The sequence below is a fragment of the Sarcophilus harrisii genome, chromosome 6 (assembly GCF_902635505.1).
Source record: "Sarcophilus harrisii chromosome 6, mSarHar1.11, whole genome shotgun sequence".
In the NCBI taxonomy this organism is placed as follows: domain Eukaryota; kingdom Metazoa; phylum Chordata; class Mammalia; order Dasyuromorphia; family Dasyuridae; genus Sarcophilus; species Sarcophilus harrisii.
In genome coordinates, this window is record NC_045431.1 from 145,157,422 (window position 1) to 145,180,107 (window position 22,686).

The 22,686-nt window shown below is 35.8% G+C and overlaps 1 protein-coding gene across 1 annotated transcript in view; it reads left to right on the forward strand.

Moving 5' to 3' along the window:
- The first annotated feature begins 565 nt into the window (after positions 1-565).
- Positions 566-22,686, forward strand: part of DAPP1 (dual adaptor of phosphotyrosine and 3-phosphoinositides 1) — a 58,303-nt gene continuing 36,182 nt past the window's right edge. Inside the window, exon 1 of the mRNA XM_012552028.3 lies at positions 566-1,131. Coding sequence (XP_012407482.1) covers positions 1,049-1,131 — 83 coding nt within the window. The 5' untranslated portion in view covers positions 566-1,048. The remainder of the gene's footprint in view (positions 1,132-22,686) is intronic.

Here is a 22,686-nt window from a genome sequence, read left to right on the forward strand (position 1 = left end):
TTTTGTTCAATCTTGTGAGCCAAATCATGTAGGTATTACCCCATTTTGTAGATGAGAAAGCTGACACCCAGAAAATTGAAATGGCTCACCCCAAGTTCCACAGGTCATGATTTAAAACAAATTTTCTCCTTATAAGCCTAGGGTTCTTTCCAGTCTGTCACAATCTCCATAGCTCTACGTGAAGTAAGCCAATTGCTGGGACACTCCTAACACTCAAGCTAGCGTCAAATCTGCAGGTTTGGGCTCTAATAATCACCATTTGCTTACTTCTCTTTCCTCACATAGAATTCATTGATGCCGTTAATGTAGAGGAGTGGGGTATGAACAACATATAGGGAAGAACAACAGCTCTGGAATCAGAGAACCTACCAGGTCCACCTTTGACACTAGTGACCTGTATAACCATGGACAAGTTACATCCCTGGGTCTTAGTTTCTCCATTAGTCAAATGAGGGGGTTGGGCTAAATGACTTGTGAAGTCCCTTTTTTTGCGGGAACACTCCAACTTAGACTAGTGAAAGCAGGAGAGTCACAAACTACTCTTTCCCGGCTCTCCCTGAAATTGTAATTGTCACATAATCATTCAGAGATAGAATAGAAATAGTTCTGTGTGAGTCATGGAGGAGGAGGGGTCCTTTACCCACTGCATTTGAATTACTGCCTGCATATGGAGAGGCAGCTTATTCCTATCGGAAGCCCGGAGGCTTCTCTGAGTGTCCGCAACCTTTGCTGGGTCCCTCGGGCAAAAGGACCTTCGGTCCTAGGTGTGCTCGGAGCTGCAGCCTTAGAGTAATCTTAGGCTGCTTCTTCCCTGACTCTGTCTGCCTCGTCTTGCCTCAGGGTCTGCCTGGGCTGGGAGGATGGCTGCTTAGCCCTGCTGGGAGTTTCACTTCCTCCCTAGTTGGGGCTCACACCCACAGCAGGAGCGAGCACTGCCAGCCGGGGCTGTTTTTGTCCCGGTGGCAAATGACCCAGCGAGCAGCAGGGAGATCTTGTCCTGCTCACTCCCTTCATCTCCAACCCACCTGGTAGTGGAGAGGCAGCTCGAATGGGCAGAGTCGAAGCTAGAGAAAGAAATATGAGCCACTTGGACGACTCCGAGGGAGAAGCCGAGAAACTCCAGGAGTTGGGGTAAGGGGCTGAGCCGCGTCCCAGAGGGCTTTTCAGCAAGCATTGTCACACTTGACTCAAACTTCCCCGCTTGCTTCAATTAATGATCTTATTCCCCATTCCCTTCCTCTTTCTCGCTTTATCTTTCCACATTGGAAGAGGTCAGGCATCTTCCAGTTAATGTGTAGTTTCATCCATTCTAGCTTTTGAAACAAAACGTATAACAAACTCTTTTTTTGTTTCCTGTTGTAAAACCCAAGAGGAAGGCATGATGCTATAAAATGCAATCTCAGGGGACCAAGGGTACAGTAAGACTTCGTATATGTAAAAGCCTCATGGTCAAAGTCAAGTATGTGATGTTAAAGGGGATTCCTGAACTCTTGGACACAAGAGGGATAGATTGTCGATACGGTAAGCAAAAATGCGGATTCCATAAGTAAGTGGATTGGGGTTTGAGTATATTTGTTGTTGGCTTTTGTTTAAAAAAAAAATTAAGAACAGGAATGAGGAAGTATCTACATTAATCTTATATGTGCTTAGTTTTTGTTTTGTTTTTCATTCTCCTGGATTTGTGGAACAGTGGTAATGTTCACGTCTTATTCCTACAAATGATAATAAGAGAAGAAACTAATAAACTCCTTTAAAATTACGCTAGAGGCGTCAGCTGTGTCTTGATTAAAAAAAAAAAAACTTTTGAAAATGTGACACCTTGTTTAGGACAATGAATGGCACCTTCAAAAGGGTGATTTCCTGAGTGACTTGAGCCTGTGACTCAGAGATCCTGGATTGTCCTTGTTAATCTAGACTGGGCACTTTATTAATCAGGAGAGGGAAAATAATAGATGTCTCCTTTTAGCATCATGAATTATGAGATGAGGAGAGGAGTTGAAGTCAGGTTGAATACAGCTGTCTGAAAATATAGCCATCATAATATTTCCATGAGCTTTACTGGAACAGACCTCAATCTTCCTCTTTCCTCTCTCCCCCCCCCCCCCTTTTAGAGATAGGGTTTGGGAGGAGATAATTCTTTTTCTGGAACACTTGTTTTTTCACAACTAGAAAATTTAAGGACACACCTCCAGGAAATTCAACCCTGCTGGAACACAGCTTCAAGCCAGAAATGAGTGAAAAAAGGTCTTTTGATCCCCAAAATAACTACACTAAAACCTAGATCTTTAGGCCACTTCTTAAAAACCCTTTCCTCAAAATTTAATGACTTTTATTCTACACTTTTTCCACCTGATTATCTAATTTCCAAAGTCATAGTAAATCAAGTAGAACAAAGTAGAAAGAAAGCTGTTAGAGAAAGGTGTCATGTCAGTAAGACCTGATATTTGACAGCTTGACAGAAAAGGGAGAAACACAATTCAAAAGCAGGTGTAAAAATGGGCTGTAATGGACAGAATGGAATAAGAAGTGGATTTCCCCATGATGACCCTGAGTCATATAAGATGTACTTAGCATTCTCTATTTTAAGAAACTGTATTAAATATATTTTAGAAAGTTTTCATGCCAAAATACCTAAAGGAAGCAAAATTTTGAACTTCATTGTTATTTGAAATGGGTTGTCTGAAATTTTTAACTAATGTATTTACAACACCTCATTCTGGATTTGGGACACCTTTTGGGAGAATGATTGTGTCTAGAATATTATTTTAATACCAAAATGACACATTGTAGTATTTTGAGGAGAAATATGAGATTTGTGTAAAGCCTGTATCAGGCAAAAGAAACTTTAAAAAAGCAAATCAATCTGGAAACCTGGAATATTGTCTCATTATTTTGGCATGCACCTCTAAAAGACTATTAACTTTTTTGCAGATTAATGATTATATGTGATGATTTTAGGATTTTATGCCTTTTAACAATTCTGTGTTGTAAAATTGGATTGAAACAATGAAATTTAATTTACTTGGTAGCATCATAGAAGGGACTGAGAGGACTTTTTTTTTAAGTCATTAAATTAACAAGCATTTATTAAAGCACTTACCATGTTCCAGACTGCACTAAATGCTTTGTAAATATCTCTTTAGCTTCACAGTTTGGGGAAGATCTAAGGAGTTATGTTAAATAGGTCAAATGTGTCCCCATTCTCTCTGTATGTCTTTGTGTGTGTTTCTCCATCTCTGTCTTGTCTGTCTTTGTCTGTCTCTGTCTGTCTCTGATTCTCTCTCTGTCTCTCTGTCTGTCTGTCTGTCTGTCTCTCTCTCACACACACACATTTTAATCTATATGCCTATGTATCCATACATATATTTCAGAAGGCAAATTAAAAGTGAAGGATTTTTATTTTGATGGAACATGCTGGTAGTGAAGCAGGAGAAAGTATTTTTCTGTTTTAGTTGTTGATTTAGAAAAAGGAGAGGAGATATGGGAAACAAAATAGGGAAGAAAAACTACAGGCATCACCTTGGTAATGCAGCAGCAGGAACTGATGACTTGAGAGAAAATAAAACTGGTTTTCTGGAAATTGCAAAAGCCCCAAGAATTCCTACATATACACTTAAAAATTTCATTGGTGGAGGTGCCAAATGAATACTTCCATTTAGAAGTTATTTTAGAATGTTGCAAAGTAAATAACTGGAGTATAGTCTGATTCTCTTAGAAAGAAATAGATAAAATTCTCATTTTTATGTTGTTCCAAGACTAGCATTTTAAAGAAATTGTGCAAAAAGGTTGAGTTGCTCAGAAAATAGGCATTTGAATCAATTTTTCTTCAACTTCTAGAAAAAATGAATATATCTTTAGAGGAAGGTCTCATCAAACAAATCTTAGATGAAAAAGTAATATTAGAATGTTTAAATTCAATGTAATATTTTTCACAATATCATAAATGAAGTTTTTCTTCTAGTCTGATTTTTTTCTTTTTGGGGATAGGAGGAAGAAAAAAATGGTACAGAGTTCTCAGTATTAGACCCCTCCCTACCTGAATGTAACTTAATGTCCAGTTCAAAAGCCCTCCTGGATATGAGTGTGGGGGAAAGAAAAATATTACAGCCTTCATAAAAGAGGGACAAAATGATATTCTGGTTAAACTGGCCTTGATTGAGACCATTGTGTTCATTCAATATTGGATGATTTGATTTTTCAGAGGTGAAACTCTGAGGGAGGTTGGACCTAGGAGAGAAGAAGGTAGGAGTTCCAGAGCTAAAAGAGTTAAGTTTTGGGGGGATAATCTCTGGGATTCTTTATCTTTATTTGTTTTCTTTTTTAAAAAAATATTTATTTTCAATATATTGCTTTATGAGTCATGTTGGGAGAGAAAAATCAGAATGAAAGAGGAAAACCATGGAAGAGAAAAAAAAACGCAGCAAAAAGAAGTGAACATGTGTTGATTTACATTCAATCCCCATAATTTCTTTTCTGGATGCAGATGGCATTTTCTATCAAAAGTCTGTTGGGAATGGTGGCTAGGTGGTGAAGTAGATAGAGCACCCTCCCTGAAGTCAGGAGGACCTGAGTTCAAATCTGATTTCAGACACTTAATACTTCCTAGCTGTGTGACTCAGGGCAAGTAACTTAACCCCAAATGCCTCAGTAAAAAAGCAAAAAACAAAAAAAAAAAAAACAAAAAAACATGTCTATTGGGACTGCCTTGGATCACTGAGCCACTTCGAAGAATGAAGTCTTTCATAATTGATAATCACACATTCTTGCTGTTACCATGTACAAGGTATTCCTGTTTCTGCTTGTTTCACTCAATATCAGTTTGTGTAAATCTTTCTAGGACTTTCCAAAATCAGTTTGTTCATCATTTTGTATAAAACAAAAATATTCCATTACCTTCATATACCACAGTTGTTCAGCCATTCCCCAATTGATGGGCATCTACTTTGCCACCACAAAAAGAGCTACTATAAACTTTTTTGCACATGTGGATCCTTTTCCTCCTTTATGATTTCCTTGGGATACAAACCCAGTAATGGCTCTTTATCTTTCTTATGTTGTGGGATTTTTAGCACTCTCTAGGACGCCTATGAATCCTTTGTATAAATTAAAATTCACAGGTCCACCAAGAAAACAAATTATATTGAAGTAAAGATGCATTTTTTTCTAATCCAAGTTTATGGATCCTCTTGAACTTTAACACTTCCCCCAACCCAAGTTAATAAAGAAATTGTGGGAAGAAAACTATAATCATTAGAAAAATTTGATTTTTCCTATGTATGCAGTTTTATATGCCTAAACATAGCAGTATAGCATCCTGAGACAGTATATTATTAGAACATAAATTGATTTTTTTGTTCATTAATTCACTGATTCAACATTTATTCTTATTCTTTTTATTTTGTTATCTTCTTAGTACTTTTATGACTGGGTAACGTTTAACGTCTCAGACTACTTATCTATAACATAAAGGCACTTAAAAATAGCTGACATTTATTGTTTTAATGCTTAAAAATGCACTGTGAGATATGTAACAAATATTTTATTATCTTATTATATATTTTAGGGAACTTAGGCTTAAAGAGATGAATTGACCAAGCATGGTGCTACATACCTATAATTCTTGTTATTGAGAAGCTGAAACTCGTGGATCTCTTGAGCTCAGGAGTTCTGAACTTTAGTGGGTGTTCATATTAAAATCAATAATAATATTATAAAAGGGATTAAAATGCCAAGGAAGGGGGAAGTGGCCCAGGTCTCCAGAAATAGAACAGGTTAAATTTTGCTTGTCAATCAGCAGTATGATAGGCCCATGAGTTTGTACTAAAATCAGGTCAAAGGAATTTTTCACAAAGCCTTTTGGCAATTTTCAGGGTGACTTTTCACACCTCAGAAATCAGCAGAAGTTACAAATCAGAACTTGTTTTATGGTTTTGTTGATTGTTGAAAGTGATGAAGAAAAGTATGTTGTTATATTTGTTGAAATTTGTTTTGTTTTGGAGTGCTGGTTGTTAAACATGAGAATGCCACTGTGTGAGTGAGCTTGGGTGACATAAGATGAGCCAATAGCTGGATAGATAGATAGATAGATAGGTAGATAAAAAGGAAGAAGAAGAGGACAATAATGAAGGGGAGGAGGAGAAATGTACACGTCACAAAATAGTAAATGTCAGAAGCAAGATATAAATCCAGGTCTTCCCAAATTCTGTACTCTTCCACTACATCATCATTGAACCACCTCATCAGTTCAGAATCTTTCCATCTTATATTTCCAGTGTGTTTCCTCCTTAGATGAATAACTAATTTCTCCTCCAGGTAGATAGCCCAAAATGAAAATCTGTCCAACTAATCTTCTACAAATATGGGAAAATATTTCCGAAGCAATATTATTGTCCAGCATCTATTCAGAATAAATCATTTTATTAACAAAGTAATGAAAAGAAGTACTCCATCAAGATGCCTCCTGTCATTAATTTATTCAATACTTATTGAGAACCTACTTAGGTCAGAAAATCATCTTCCTGAGTTCAAATATGGCTTCAGACACTTACTAGCTATGTGACTCTGAGCACCTCCTCATCTGTAAATGAACTAGAGAAGGGAATGATAAATCACTCCCTTATATTTTCTAAAAAACACTAAACGGGAATGCAAAGAGTTGGAAACAAAGGTACTAAATAATAACTAAGGTCAGAGCAATGTCTAAGTCTAGGACAGAATACAGAAATGTATAGAACATGATCCCTTCCTTAGAAAACATGAACTGGGGTAACTAGATGGCACAATGGATAGAGCACAAGCCCTAGACTCAAGAGTTCAAATCCAGCCTCAGACACTTGCTATCTATGTGACTTAAGGTAAGTCACTTAACCCCAAATTGCCTCCAAAAAGAAAAAATGAAACTTATACTCTAGTATACTCTACTTACATCTAGCAAATAAAAACTGGACACAGCTGACTACAGAACAAAGAACTGTATGATCAGTAGTGCAGTGGTTAAGGATGACTTTGAATTTAATAGGTGAAGAAGAGGGAAATCATTCCATTTGGAAGAATGGAGAGAGTTGCAAAAATAATTGTATATATTAGAAAGTACAATTGATATTTAGCTAATTTAAATTCAAATTAGCTGCAAATCTGGGGCTGTTTTGGAGAAGTATGGAAGACAAGCCTCAGAAGGAGAGATTGGGAGCCTCTTTAGATGTCAGAATAATGTATAGCCTTGAGTAGGCAATGGGAAGCAGGCTTTAGTCAAAGGGGAGAGGTGTTTCTTAAAGCCCTTCAAAGCAGTACTTTAAAAGGATTTATTTGTCTGTAGTGCACAGTATGTTGTATGGATTATATAGTCAGAAGAGAAGGGAGGCAGAAGCCTAAGCAGGAAAACATAAATGGAATTGTATCCAAGGCAGACCATTATATTCACCAAACAACTGAACTACATGGGAACTAGTTCTGCTGCTTTTGTGTGTGTTTCAAATCAATCAATGAGCCAATGAATTGCTCCCTAATTAAGTGCCTACCACCTACCAGGCACCTTGCTGGACATTGTAGTTTCAAAAACTGGAAAGGAAGTCTCTGACAAAAAGAAATTCACATTCTATGGAGTGTGATAATTTAAAAAATTCCAGACATTATCTCTGGGAAATTTAACATTTTTACTAATAGGGCTAACATGCCATTAATAAAAAAGAGATTATAAATAAATTAATAAATATGTTATGTTCATGTTGTTATCATGATGTTATCAATAAAAAAGGAACTCTCAAATGTCAAAGACCCCTCATGGTGGTGGGCTCACAGTTTATATGCCCTTGGAAGACTGGGTTAGTCTCTGATTGGTTAACAATTAATGAGAAAATGAATATTATAATGAGATTCAGGCTCATTTTAATGAGGATCTTGAATCAAACAAGTCTTAGAAAAAGGCTTAACAATTTCTATATCACCTGTCTGACAAAAAGGAGAATCTACATTTTCTTAGACCTGACTGAGTAAATTCAGTGAGAGGAATCGATAGCTAAAAATTCGAATTTCTTTTATTGTCTGATTAGATCTTAGTCTGTGTAAGTCTTTGAGAAAAATTTCCCACACTAGATGATTTCTGGATGAGGAAGTAGAAAAGGGAAAAACCATGGTTCTAATTCAACAATTAGTTATTAACCTAAGAGAAAAATAATCATTTTTCTCAGGAGGAAACATGTTCACATATGTGAATATAAAATAAATGCATAAATGCAAAGTAATCTGGGAGAAGCATCAACTACTGGAAGGATCAAAAAAGGTCTCAATGTTTGAGCTGATTAAATAGCATTTAGTAAATGCTTTATTACTATTCAGTCATTTCAATCACATCTGATTTTTCCATGACCCCATTTCGGATTTTCTTGGCTAAGATTTTAGAACGGTTTTTGCTGTTTCCTTCTCTGGTTCATTTGACACATGAGGAAACTAAGGCAAACAAGATTAAGTGACTTACCCAGACTCACACAGATAATAAGTATCTAAGGTCACATTTGAACTCAGGAAAATGAATCTCCCTGATCCTAGGCTCTATCCACTGCACCACCTAGGAATCTTATTAGTGATTGCTTTGCGTTAAAACAAAACCAAACCAAAGATAATTCCTGCCTCAAAAAGCTTCCATTCTCAGTGGGCAGAGGAGGAAGAAAGAGGTATAAATAGGCAATTTAGGAGAGAGAAGGCCATGACAGAATATTTGGTTTGTAAAGATATAGGGATAGTAAATGAAGCCACAGGGAATTAGACTGACACAACCTTTCCCGTAGCAATTTGGTTTGTATGTATGTGTCCCAGACAAAGTATCAGGAAAATTGTCTTGCTAACAATGTGGAAAATCTATCAAGTTGCCAAAGCCTCCCCTTAGACTCTTCTGGTGGCTTTCTGAATGCTAGGAAGGTAGCTAACGATAGTCTTTTATAAAATTGAGGCATCTGGGAAACAAAAACATGAAGGGGGGTCAGAGAGAAAATATCTATATGCTACTACCACAAAAGTTCAAGGGCTAAATCACTCAAACAGCTAGTTCTCCAAAGGCCTCTGAAGTACATCAGGACTATCTATTCAAGTGCTATTCATAATTGTGAAAAGGGAGGAAGATAGCTATTGTTTCAAGAACAGACTGGTAGCTCTTATGCAGTACAATGTAATTGCTTTGTAGTGAGTCAAGAAAGGTTTTGTTTCTGCTTGTATAGCCTCTTAAAAGGGCTAATGGAAAGTGTAGTTTTCCCAAATGGATCTTGGACTATGGGAGGTAGAAGTCAAGGGATATGGAAAGTCTGGGAGTCCATAGGGACAACATTATAAGTGTAAAGAGCTGCTACAACAAACTGAATATCATTATGAGCAGCTGGATCTTTATGTAGCTCACTGACCTCTTGAGGAATGATCTGCCTGAACAGAATGTTGTGGTTTTCCTGACTGTTGCTAGTATTAGAATCTGGTAAATTTATCCCCTTTCTACTTCCTCCCTTTCCTTGTTTCATCACTGCCTGGCTATTCTCGGGTATTTACTGTTCTCTTTAAAATTTTATTTATTTGCTGTTTATTCTTTTTAAATTGGTTTTATCTTCATATAAAATTAAACTAATTTTTATTGAATATTGAATGACAAGTGTCTACAAAACTGTGGGTAAATAGCACTGCTTTAACTACAAATCAGCCAGTCAATAAGCATTTATTAAGTATAGCATAGTCAAGCACTATGCTAAGCACTAGAGACACAAAAAAGGGATGAGACAGCCCCTGCTTTTAAGAAACTCTTAGTATAATGAGGGAGGTAAAATGCAAGTGAATATGTACAAACAAGATAGAAACAGGATAAATGTAGAATCAGAAAGAAGTCACTAAGATTATATATGACTAGGAGAGACTTCCTGCAGATCAAAATGGGTTGATGATTTAGACATAAAGAGTGATATTATAAGCAAATTAGAATAAAGGATAATTTACCTCTCAGATCTGTGGAAAAGGAACGAATTTTTGGCCAAAGAAGAACTGGAGTAAATTATTGAATACAAAATGAATAATTTTGATTATATTAAATTAAAAAGTTTTTGTACAAACAAAACCAATGCAGACCTGATTAGAAGGGAAGCAATAAACTGGAAAAAAATTTATATTCAAGGGTTCTGATAAAGGCCTCATTTCAAAAATATAAATTTATAAGAATTCAAGCCATTCTCCAATTGATAAATGGTCAAAGGAAATGAACAGACAATTTTCAGATAAAGAAATTGAAACTATTTCTAATCAGATGAAAAGGTACTCTAAATTGCTATTGATCAGAGAAATGCAAATTAAGGCAACTCTGAGCTATCATTATATACTTCTCAGATTGGCTAAAATGATAGGATAAGATAATGATGAGTGTTGGAGGGAATTGGGAAAACTGGGACACTAATACATTGTTGGTGGAGTTGTGAATTGATTCAACCATTTTGAAGAGCAATTTGGAACTATGTCCAAAGGGCTATCAAACTGTGTATACCCTTTGATCCAGCAGTGTTTCTATTGGGCTTATATCCCAAAGTGATCTTAAAGGAAGGAAAGGGACCTGTATGTGCAAAAATGTTTGTGGCAGCCCTGTTTGTAGTGGCCAGAAACTGGAAACTGAGTGGATGCCCATCAATTGGAGAATGGTTGAATCAATTATGGTGTATGAATGTTATGGAATATTATTGTTCTATAAGAAATGATCAACAGGAAGATTTCAGAGAGGCCTGGAGAGACTTACATGAGCTGATGCTAAGTAAAGTGAGCCGAACTAGGAGATCATTGTACTGACAACAACAAAATTATATGACAATCAATTCTGATGGACATGGCTCTTTTCAACAATGATATAATTTATATTTTAACATATTTGACATGTATTGGATTACCTACCATCTAGGGGAGGAGGGAATGGAAGGAGGGGAAAATTTGGAACATAAGGTTTTGCAAGGGCCATTGTTAAAAAATTACCCATGCATATGTTTTGAAAATAAAAGGTTTTAATAAAAAAAAAACACACACACACAATGAGATGATTCAGACTAGTTCTAATGGTCTTGTGAAGAGAACCATCTACATCCAGAGAGGACTGTGGGAACTGAGTGTGGATTACAACATAGCATTTTCACTCTTTTTGTTGTTTTTTGTTTGCATTTTGTTTTCTTTCTCATCTTTTTTACTTTTTGATCTGACTTTTCTTGTGTAGCATATATTTGTGGAAATATATATAGAAGATTGTACATGTTTAACATATATTGGATTACTTGACATCTAGGGGAAGGGATGTGGGGGAATGTTGGAATCTTTACAAAGTGTTAAGCCATTGGAGTTGATAGAGACAATAATTATCTAATTTAGCATGGTTCAATATAATTGATTTGATCTAAGATATTTTGGGCCAGAACTTGAAACAAGGTACTAAGTACAACTGATAGAACCGATGCTTATGTTCACACCTTTAGAGAGCTCATAAGTATCTAAGTACTCAATGGAGTTCACACGTTTGGGAGATTTCAGGGCTTAGTATGGCTTAGTATGAGATATCCAAATTCACACCTCCATTAGGGCCAGAGAGCACTCTGGGAGATAACCCAGAATCCCTCTCTCTCCAGAAGGAGGAGTTAACCTTTGGGAGATCACATATACACAGGAAGCTCTTAGAGCTTGGGAGAATTTTCTTGGGACCATTGACTGGGGTCGGAAAGGAGCACTCTGGGAGGAAGCCCACAAGCCCTATCTTCGAGGCAAAAGAGATTCATCATATCTTCTACCTTGGTGCTGGCTGGAGGCTGAAGAAAGCAGAGGCAGAAGCCAAGGACAAAGCTGCAAGAGCTCTTGGAACCAAGCAGAGAGATAGGCCTGAGCTAACCGGGCTATATTGAAGGACACAATAAAAGATCTGAACTTTTATCGCCTGGCTGTGTTTTGGAAAAAGAACACCCCACAGGGGAAGGGAGAGAAAAAACTTGGGACACAAGATTTTGCAAGGGTGAATGTTGAAAATTGTCCATAGGCTTGAGCTGAGAGTCTGAAGGAAGCTAGGAGTAAGTAATGAAGAGAAGGACCAGAACAGCCACTAAGAATACAAGCAGTTGGAAGATGGAATATCTTCTCCATGGAACAGGAAGGAGGCCATTGTCACTGGCTCACAGAGTACCTGGAGGGAAGTTAGGCATAAAAACACTGAGAAGGTTAAAAAAAAAAAAGGCCAGGTTATAAAGGGCCACATAGGGAAATTTAGATTTCAACATTGATGTGAAACCTTCTGTGGTAATGTCTACTGCCTGTGAAACCTGAGCACCACGCCAGGAAACAGAACTGCTTCTACTTGAATTGTCTTAGGAAGATTCTGAAGATCATTTGGCAAGATAAAGCCCCAGACACTGAGGTCCTTCTTCCAGCTGAACTGCCAAACTTTCTGACTCTACTGCATAGAGCATGACTTCACTAGGCTAGTCATGTTGTTCCAATGCCAGGTGTATGTTTGAATAAAACAAACTTTTTAAATAAAGAACACAAACAAGGCAAGCACTCACCTAAAGTCAAAAAGAAGTAATATAAAGGGAATTGGAACCTAGATGGTCCAGTAAAGGCAGGGACGCTTCTGAGCTCTCTCAGACTCCTCCAAATACCTAAATTCAAGAGTGTCAGAACCTATAAAAAACCAGAGTGAAATAATTTTCCATCCTAAATCAATCTAGAAGGTTAGCTGAAAAGGTCTGCTGCTCCAAGGTGAGAAAGGAGTTAAGTCCAGCACAAGTTGAGCCAGTGCAGACTGGGCCCCAGCACACTAGGAGTAGGTTTCAAGGTGACTGAGTGGCAGCAGGGGCAATTTCCAGACCTCTCAGTCCACACATGGTAAGGGGATTGGACAGTGGACCAGAAGGATATTTACAAAGGTCCCTTTGCTGGCATCAGGACCTAACATGCCATGCCAAGGCAAGGAACCTCTCTCTCCCCTTGGCATAAGCTGCAACCCTCTGCCTGCTGAAATGATATTCTCTTTCGGCGTTACTCCCTCTTTATCTTTATCTCTCTATTTCCCTAACAAGACCTTCTTCACCTCTCTATCAGGATTTCTCTGCTAGAGGATTTCTCTGTTAGAAACTCTCTCTCTGCCAGGAATCCTCCATTAGAAATTTTATATCCCTGTGTTGGGATCTGCCACCAAGGAATTCAGTCTTTCTATTCATGTTTAGCAAAGGCTGATTTCCCAATGCCAATAATAAACTTATTTTTGCCAGTCTAAAAACAAACAAACAGATAGATAGATAAACAAACAAACAAACGAAGAACAGAATAGGACAAATGGTAAAAGGGCATTAAAAAACCAATGAAGAGAAGAATTTCTTAAAAAGTAGAATTGGCCAATTGGAAAAGAAGGTATAAAAAAAAAGTTCACTGAAGAAAATAATTTCTTAAAAGCTAGAATTGGCAAGTGGAAGCTAATGACTTTTTGAGAAATCATGAAACAATCAAACAAAATCAAAAGAATGAAAAATATAAGACAATTTGAAGTATTTTATAAAAAAAAAAAAACTGAGAAAATAGATACAAGAGGGGATGATTTAAGAATTACTGGGCTACCTGAAAGTCCTGAACAAAAAATAAAGAGCCTAGAACCATCTTTCAAGAAATTATCAAGGAAAACTGTCTTATATTCTAGAACCAGAGGGTAAAATAGTTACTGGAAGAATCCACCAACAATGTCTTGAATAAGGTTCCAAAATAAAAACTCCCAGGAATATTATAGCCAAATTCTGGACTTCCCAAATGAAGGAGAAAATACTGCAAGCAAACAAAAAGAAACAATTTAAATATTGTGGAGCCACAGTCAGATAACACAAGATTTAGCAGCTTCTACATTAAAGTCTCAGAAGGCTTGGAAGATGATATTCTGGAGGGCAAAGAAGTTAACATTACACTAAGAATTACCCGTCTAGCAAAATTGAGTATAATTCTAAAGTAGAAAAAGTAGACATTTATTGAAATAGAGAACTTTCAAGTATTCCTGATGAAAAGACCATAGCTGAATAGAAAAATTGCCTTTCAAATGTAAGATGCAAAAGAAGCATAAAAAGATAGAAAAGAGAAATCATAAGAGATTCAATAAAGTTAAACTCATTATACTCCTACATGGGGAAATGATATTTATAACTCTTAAAAACTTTCTCATTATTAGGGCAGCTAGAAAGAGTATACATAAAAAAGTGTGAGTTGAATATGATGTCATTTTTATCTAAAACATTAAAATTAAGGCATAAGAAAGAAAAATGCACTGTGAAAAGGGGAAAAGGAGAGCTAGAATGGGATAAATTATTGACATAAAAAAGACCTGAAAGAGATTTTATAGGGCAGGGGGAAATTGAAGATGCAGGAAGGGGAATCATTGGAATTTTACTTAAAGAGGGAATGCTATATGTACTAAGTTGGGTGCAGAAATCTATCTTACCATATAGGAAAATAGGAAGGGAAGAGCATAAGAGGAGGAATGAAGAAGCTGATAGAAGGGAGAGAAGTTTGGGGATGGTTAAAGTAAAAAACAAAATACTTTTGAGTTAGGACAGGGTAAAAAAAAAAAGAAAGAATAAGATGAATAGGGAAAATAGAATGGAGGTAAATGTGTAGTTGGTCCTCATTACTGTGAAAAAAATTTTACAGTGAGTTTCTCTGATAAAGACTTCATTTTTCAAACCAAAAAAAAAAAATGAGTCAAATTTATAGAAATGAGTCATTCCTCAAATGATAAATGAACAAAGGATATGAACAGGCAGTTCTCAGACAAAATGATCAGAGCTCTCAGAGTCATATAAAAATGCTCTAAATCATTGTTGATTAGGGAAATACAAATTAAAACAACTCTGAACTACTATTTCACACTTGTCAGATTGACTAACATGATAGAAAAGGAAATGACAAATGTTAGAGAGTATGTGAGAAAATTAAAATCCAAATGAAGTTTTATACTGATTCAGCTATTCTGGAGAACAGTTTGGAACTATTCCCAAAGGGCTATAAAAATCATGCATCTCCTTTGACCAAGCAAAACCACTAGTAGATCTGTATCCCAAAGATAATTTTTTTTAAAAGGGAAAGGATCTATGTGTACAAGAATATTTATAGCAGCTCTTTTTGTGGTGACAAAGAATTGCTAATTGAGAGGATGTCCAGCAATTGGAGAATGGCTGAACTAAGGTGTTGTATATGATTGTGATAGAATACTAATGTGCTTTAAGAAGTGATGAACAGAATGCTCTCAGAAAATCATGGAGCAACTTACATGGACTGATGCAAAGTAAAATTAGCAGAAACAGGAGATAATTGTACAATAATTGTACACAATAAACTTTATTTTTCTTTGGGGTTTTTTGTCTGTTTTCTTTCAAAATGATCTATGTTAAATGTATTTTGCATGATTATAAATGTATACCTATGTCAAATCGATTGCCTTCTCAATGAGGAGAGAGAATTTGAAATTCAAAATCTGAAGGAAAAAAACGTTAAAATTGCCTTTAAATATAATTGGTGAAAAATAAAATATTAAGGAAAAAATGATATAATGATACTCAAAGTCTCTCTGAAGAATTGTGGAATTGATTGGGAGACATGGGAGGTACTGGCAAAGAACCACTCAGCATCAAAAAAAGAGCTGTGCTCTTTGAGCAAAACAGAATTACAGTAGATCAAAAGAAACTTGAGATTTATAAATTTAGAGACACCTCCAAATATTGCTGGAGGCCAGATTTAACTCGGGAAAATGAGGCTCAGCTCTCTATCAACTATGACCAAGCTGATCTAAGAAACTCCAAAACAAAACTTTATTATACTATTCCCTTTTATATGATGTTTATACTATTCCTTTTGCTTGCCAAAAAAAGTTAGAACTTATTAACTTAGCCTTTTAGGGACTCCCACAATTTGAAACTACCCCACATTTGCAGTCTTCCCTCTATATAATAATCTACACTGTCACCAACTACTGCTCTTTGTCTACTCCTTCAGCTTTCCATGACTTTGTTTACATTATTCCTTATGTGAAGAATAACATCAACTTTTTCCTCATTCTTAACACCAACTGAACTCCTCCTACATATCCTTTAAAGCTCAAGTAAAAAGCCACCTCCTCCAAAAAAGCCTTTCCTGTTTCCCTGTAGGCAAGACTTCCCCCCATTTCAGGACAATACTTGTCAGTTTGGATTGTACAAGTCCCTTACTCACTTACTTAAGTTCACATAGCCAACTTGTGGTAGAACATGAACTCAGATTCCTGAACTCTTAAGTCCAGAGTCCAAATCCCTGTTCAATAAATTTCCCACTGTGGTCCACTCCTAGTCCACTCTGTCTTAGCTAAACTTTGTTATGTTCCCTTGGAATGAGCATATAAAATAAATGGTCAATGAGAGTAGTCTCCTCTACATCTGAATTACAAAGGAGTTCTATGATATAATAAAAATTTCTAATTGCTCAAATGAGATAACATTTAATAAACCATAATTCTATATACATAGTTCTATATAAATTGCTAGATATTATTTACTGTTATTATTAATTTAAAATTATGAAGGACTAGGAAAGGAAACTAACTAGGATGTAAGTATTGAGTCTGATTAGGTCAGTCCCAAGTGATATTAGTGTGTGAGCTAGCCAACCATCCAGAGAGGATTACTTGGAGAAAAATGTTCACTAGTCTTTAATAGCTAACTCTAAAAAATGAGTTGGTCCCAAAAAAGCCACTGGTCTTCTGGACTGATACAACATTGCATAGTAGAAGGAACTAGATAGGGTGAAGGCTCTGGATTATGATATTTATGTTTAACTGTTACAAGAGGGTCCCCAGAAAGCTATCCTGGGATCAAGATACTTTGTAGAGCAGCATCTAGTTTTCAAGAAATGGCTGATGAGGTCTCACTGATATTTTATTTTAATATGTTAATAAGAAAACATTTGTTCAAAGCAAAAGAGCAAACCAAAGATGTTAGCACATAACTGACCAAAAGGAAATAACCATTCATATGGAATACATTCTTTTTTCAGTTATCCCAACAGTGAAGAGTATACACTCTGAATACATGCATGAAAGGGTACATATGGGATGTAGAATAGTGGAAATAAACAAAAGGTAGGATTAAGCAGTTATTCTCCTGTAATTTTGCTCATAAAGTTTCTGATTTTCCCTTGGCAGATAGATTCCTAAATATTTTATATTATCAGTAGTTACTTTAAATGGAATTTCTCTTTGTAACTCTGACTGTTGGATTTTGTTAGTGATATATAAGAATGTTGATGACTTATGTGGGTTTATTTTATAACCAGCAACTTTGCTAAAGTTGTGGATTATTTCTAATAACTTTTTAGTAGAATCTCTGGGGTTCTCTAAGTATACCATCATGTCATCGGCAAAGAGTGATAATTTGGCTTCCTCATTGCCTATTCTTATTCCTTTAATCTCTTTCTCAGCTCTTATTGCCAAAGCTAGCGTTTCTAATACAATATTAAATAGTAACGGTGATAGTGGGCAACCTTGTTTCACTCCAGATCTTATTGGGAATGGTTGCAGTTTGTCCCCATTACATATGATGCTTACTGATGGTTTTAAATAGATGCTGCTGATTATTTTAAGGATAAGTCCATTTATTCCTATACTCTCAAGTGTTTTTAATAGGAATGGATGTTGGATTTTGTCAAATGCTTTTTCTGCATCTGTTGAGATGATCATGTGGTTTTTGTTAATTTGGTTATTAATATGGCCAATTATATTGATAGTTTTCCTAATGTTGAACCAACCCAAGCAGTTATTTTCCTAAAACAACTTGAGAAGACCCCAGGAAAAATTTGTCATCCAGCAGGGGAAGGTTAGACCTGAGTGAAATGCACACATCTCAAGTCTGCAGAATCAACAAATAACAAACCCAGGGGACAGCAGGGTTGGGAGGCAGCCTCAGTGTTAGCAAATGTCCCTGGTTTCAGTTCCAGGGAAGAGAGAATAGCTGCAGTTTGCAGCCATCTGAGAGACCATAGGGCATTTGCAGGGCAGCTTGGCTTAGGAGTGGAGTGGAGAGCCCAAGGTAGAGCTTTAAGATAGACCTTAGAAATAACAGTAAGAAAAACCTGAAATTTGGAGCATCATTTCCCCCTACCTTGGGACTATAACTTGATTATACTAATAGCTGCTAAAAACAAAATAAAACCAAAAAAATCAGGAAGGAGAAAGAACCTAACCACAGATAGTTACTATGGAAATAGAGAAGCTCTGAGCTCACATTCAGTGGAATATAACAGAACAAAAAAAGCACCACTCATTTTTTTTTTTCTTGCTGAGGCAATTGGGGTTTTCTTGCTGAGGCAATTGGGGTTTTCTTGCTGAGGCAGTTAGGGTTAAGTGACTTGCCCAGGGTCACATAGCTAGGAAGTAATAAGTGTTTAAGGCCAGAATTGAACTCAGGTCCTTTTGACTACAGGGGTGGTGCTCTATCCATTGTACCAACTAGCTGCCCTACCACTTATTTTTTCAATGAGAAATGTCAAATGGTCCCAAGCACACACAAAAAAGAGCTCTTGGAAGAATTTTAAAAAACTTTAAAAATCAAATAGGAAAGATTGAGAAAAATTAGGGGAAAAAAAGAGCAATCCAAGAAAATTATAAAAAGAGACTCAACCAACTTGAAATAGAGAATCAAAAACTTTAGGAAGAAAATAAGTCCTTGAAAACTAGAATTGGGCAAAAGGAAACTAACATTCTAGGACACCAAGAAATAATGAAACAAAATTTTAAAAAATGAAAAAATAGAAGAGAATTAACATATCTCGGCTATTTTTGCCAACCTAGGGACAGCTAAGTGAATTAATCAAAAGAGAAAAATAAGAAAACTACACTATGTGTCAACAATATTAATACTGTTTTGGAACATTTAAAATAACTAGATAGTATGAAATATCTGTCAAAACAGATACAGGAACTATATGAACATAAACATAAAACACTTTTTAAACAAATAAAGTCAGATCTAAATAATTGAAATAATATTTATTATTCAGAGGTAGTAAAGCCAATATACTTGTTAAAATGACAATCTATTTCTTCAATGCCACCCCAATTAAATTATTTAAAAAATATCTTACTGAGTTAGAAAAATAATAATAAAGTTCATAAGGAAGAACAAAAGGTCAGGGAATTCAAAAGAATCAGGGGAAAAAGATGTAAAGGAAGCAGATTCAGCAGTATTAGATCTTAAACTATATTATAAAGTGAGAATGTTGAAATATAAAATGTATAATTTTGATTGTTTTAAATTAAAATGTTCTTGTATAAATAAAACCATGCAGCCAAGGATAGAAGGAATGCAGAAAATTGGGAGAAAACTTTCATTGACAATCTCTCAGATAGGATGTGATTAAACTGGAATATTACTATCCTATAGAAAATGATGAGTTGTTTGATTTTTTTTTAAATGGGAAGACTTGGACTTATGAAGATACTATCCACCTTCAAAGAAACGGATGACAAGTGGAAATCAGCATAATACATTCTTACATATGTGCATGAATGTATAGGTGAATATTTATAGATGTTTATATGTATATATATATACACACATATAGATGTACACACACACACACACACACACACACACATATATATATCCACAATTAACTATATGCTTCTTTAGGGTGAATGAAGGGTTGAGGGAAGGAAGAAGAGGAGAGAACAAAAGAAAACCTACAATAAAGTGAAGAAAAATTGGGCAGTTTTGAAAACAGTGTAGTATTTATTATGTAGGTTCTCTTGAAACAGAAATTTATTGTTTCATATTGAATCTTCTCTTATGTTCTGCTGTTTCTTTTCTCATTCTCATTCTGGCTGATGAATTCTCAGTACTACAACTGATCTCTGTAGAGATCAGTTTTTCCTTTTCAGTGGAATTATTTTCCTTTCTGCCTTCAGAATTACATTCTTGAGACTGATGGGTCTTTTGATCTGACTTCCTTTGAGATTAAATTTGCCCTTGGGTCTTCTTGATTCTGCTTGGCACTCTACCCACTATATCACCTACCTGCCTCAAGAAGGAAGAGTTGGACTAGAAAATGGTATATACTAGGGAGCATGTATACAAGATTAACAAGGACACAGTATGCGAGCCCCATAGACTATTGGAAAGTTAATAGTCTCAGATCCTGAAAATATTGTCAAATGTATGATAGTTACTACCAGTGAATTTAAAGATTGTGGACAATGGAGGTAGTGCCGCAGAAGAGCATATGTTATTCCAGTTTTCAAGAGAGAAAAGATTAACATCAGTAAATTTGACTTGAATTGCTGGAAAAATTCTAGATCTCATTATTGAAGAGATAGTTATAGACCATCTAAATGTAGTAATCCCAAAGAAACATCACGGTCATACCAAAATACTAAATTGGATTACTATATTGATAGATAGGGAAATTAAGTAGTTATATTTTGCTTCAATTTTAGCAAAGTATTGGATAAAACAATTTATATTATTTTTATGTGAAAAATAAATGTGAGCAAGAAGGTAGTATAATTAAAAGGATTCAGAACTGGTTAACTTCATATATTGGTTTGATGTCATCTTGGAAAAAGGACCACCGTGTAGCACTTTTGAAATCTATTCTTTGTCCAGTGCTGTTCAACATTTCCCTCAATAATTTAGATGAAAGCATAAAAGGCATGGTTGTCAAACCTGTGGATAACACAAAATACAGAGGAATAATGGACACAAAGGGTGACAAGAGTCAGGATCCCCCCCAATGTGTTGATAAACTATAACACTGACCTGAATCTAATGAAATGAAATTTAATAGGAAAAAAGTCTAAAGTGTCATCTGAATCTAAAGTCTTGGATTTAAGAAATCAATTTGTGGGTACAAGATGTAGCAGACATAACTGAACAGCAATATCTCAGAAAAAGACCTTGGGATTTTATTATTATTCACTCAGTATTCACCAATGTGATATGGCAGTCAAAATAGCTATTGAGCTGTATTAAGAGGAGACAAGTTGCCTAGGACTAGAGAGTTGATAGTTCCACTGTATTCTGCCCTGGTGAGTCAGCATTTGAGGAGACAGTTCAGTTCTATAAAGCAGAGTTAGGGAGGATATTGGTAAGTTGGGAAGTGTCCAGAGACAGAATGACTATGATGTTCAAGGACTTTGACAGTGTCTCAAGAGGATTATTTAAGAAAGAGAATAATAGAGACATCCAAAAGTTCATAGAAAACAAAGTCTAAAAGAGAAGCCAGTAGCAAAAGCCATGGCCTTAATTGTTTATACATAAATGCCCAATATTTAGGGAATATATAAAGTGAACTAGAAATCATAATGCAAGAAAACAGTTTTGACCTTATAGCTATTTAAGAGATAGTAAGATAAAAACCTCATTACTGGGTCAGCTAGGTAGTGCAGTAACCCTGAAGTCAGGAGGACCTGAGTTCAAATTTAGCCCCAGATATTTAACACTTCTTAGCTGTGTGACCTTGGGCAAGTTCCTTAACCCCAATTCCCTTGGCAAAAGAATAAATAAACTATTACTGCAATTAGATCCTTATGGGTATGCCTTATTCAAAAGAAAGATGAGACTGGGTGAAGGACTTGAAGTAGATAGGAGGTGCATGAAGGAACAAGATAAATTAAAGGGATTGGGAGTGGGATAGCAAGTTGTATTAAGAGATTATTCTCATGTAAATAAATCTAGGACTCAGAAAGGGGAAGCATGATAGATAGCATTTGGGTGAAGTTCAAAGGAAATAGGAAAAGAAGCAATTTTGTCATTGGAGTATATTATAGATCACCTGATCAAAAAAGAGGCAATTGATGAAGAATTTATGATGCAATAAGTCTAACATGGAGGAATAATTCTGTTGTGGTGAGGATTTCAATTATCTGCAAGAGTTTTGATTGATTCACTGTATCTCCTGCCACACTTGCATAAACATGATCATCATCATCATCATTGGGGAAGATTCTTTGGTTTTGCTCTGTCTCTTATTTATCTATCCCTTAATCTTTTTTTCTATCTCTCTTTTTCTGTCTCTCTCTGGTAGAACTGCTAATAAATTTCTTGACTTAATAATTTGTTTCTTCAAAAGATAGAGAAATCAACAAAGGGAATTTGTGATTCTTACTAGCAAGAATGAACTCATTGCTGGGGTGAGAAATGAGGAAAACCTTGGGGAAGTGACTACTTCCTCTAAAAGTTTGTAATAAAAGGACAGGAAATCAAGATAGTCTGACATACACCTTAGTTTTCGGGAAAAAAGTTTTCAAAATGTTCAAAGTATAATAGCTGCCAATGAACTAAAATTCTATAAAACAAGTCATCTAAGAATGGATGGGAAACTTTCAAAAAAATAACTTCTGAGAGTACAAAGGAAAACAATTCTGTTGAAAAGGAACAATAGGAGTCATCTGAGACGACTCATGTCAATGGATGGAGAATTCATCAGCCAGCTTGGTTTTTAGAAAGGTATGTACAAAAGATGAAGCAAGAACAGATGTATCAAAAGGATGGCTCAGTCTTGTAAAAACAATGTCTGGAGGGTTAAAGTTCAGAGTGAGCTGAAAGAGGAATCAGGGAAAAAACTAGCAACATCAAGGAGTTGCAGCTTTTTAATAGGCATTTTCAAAGAAAAATGAGACTGGATGAAGGACTTGAAAGTAGA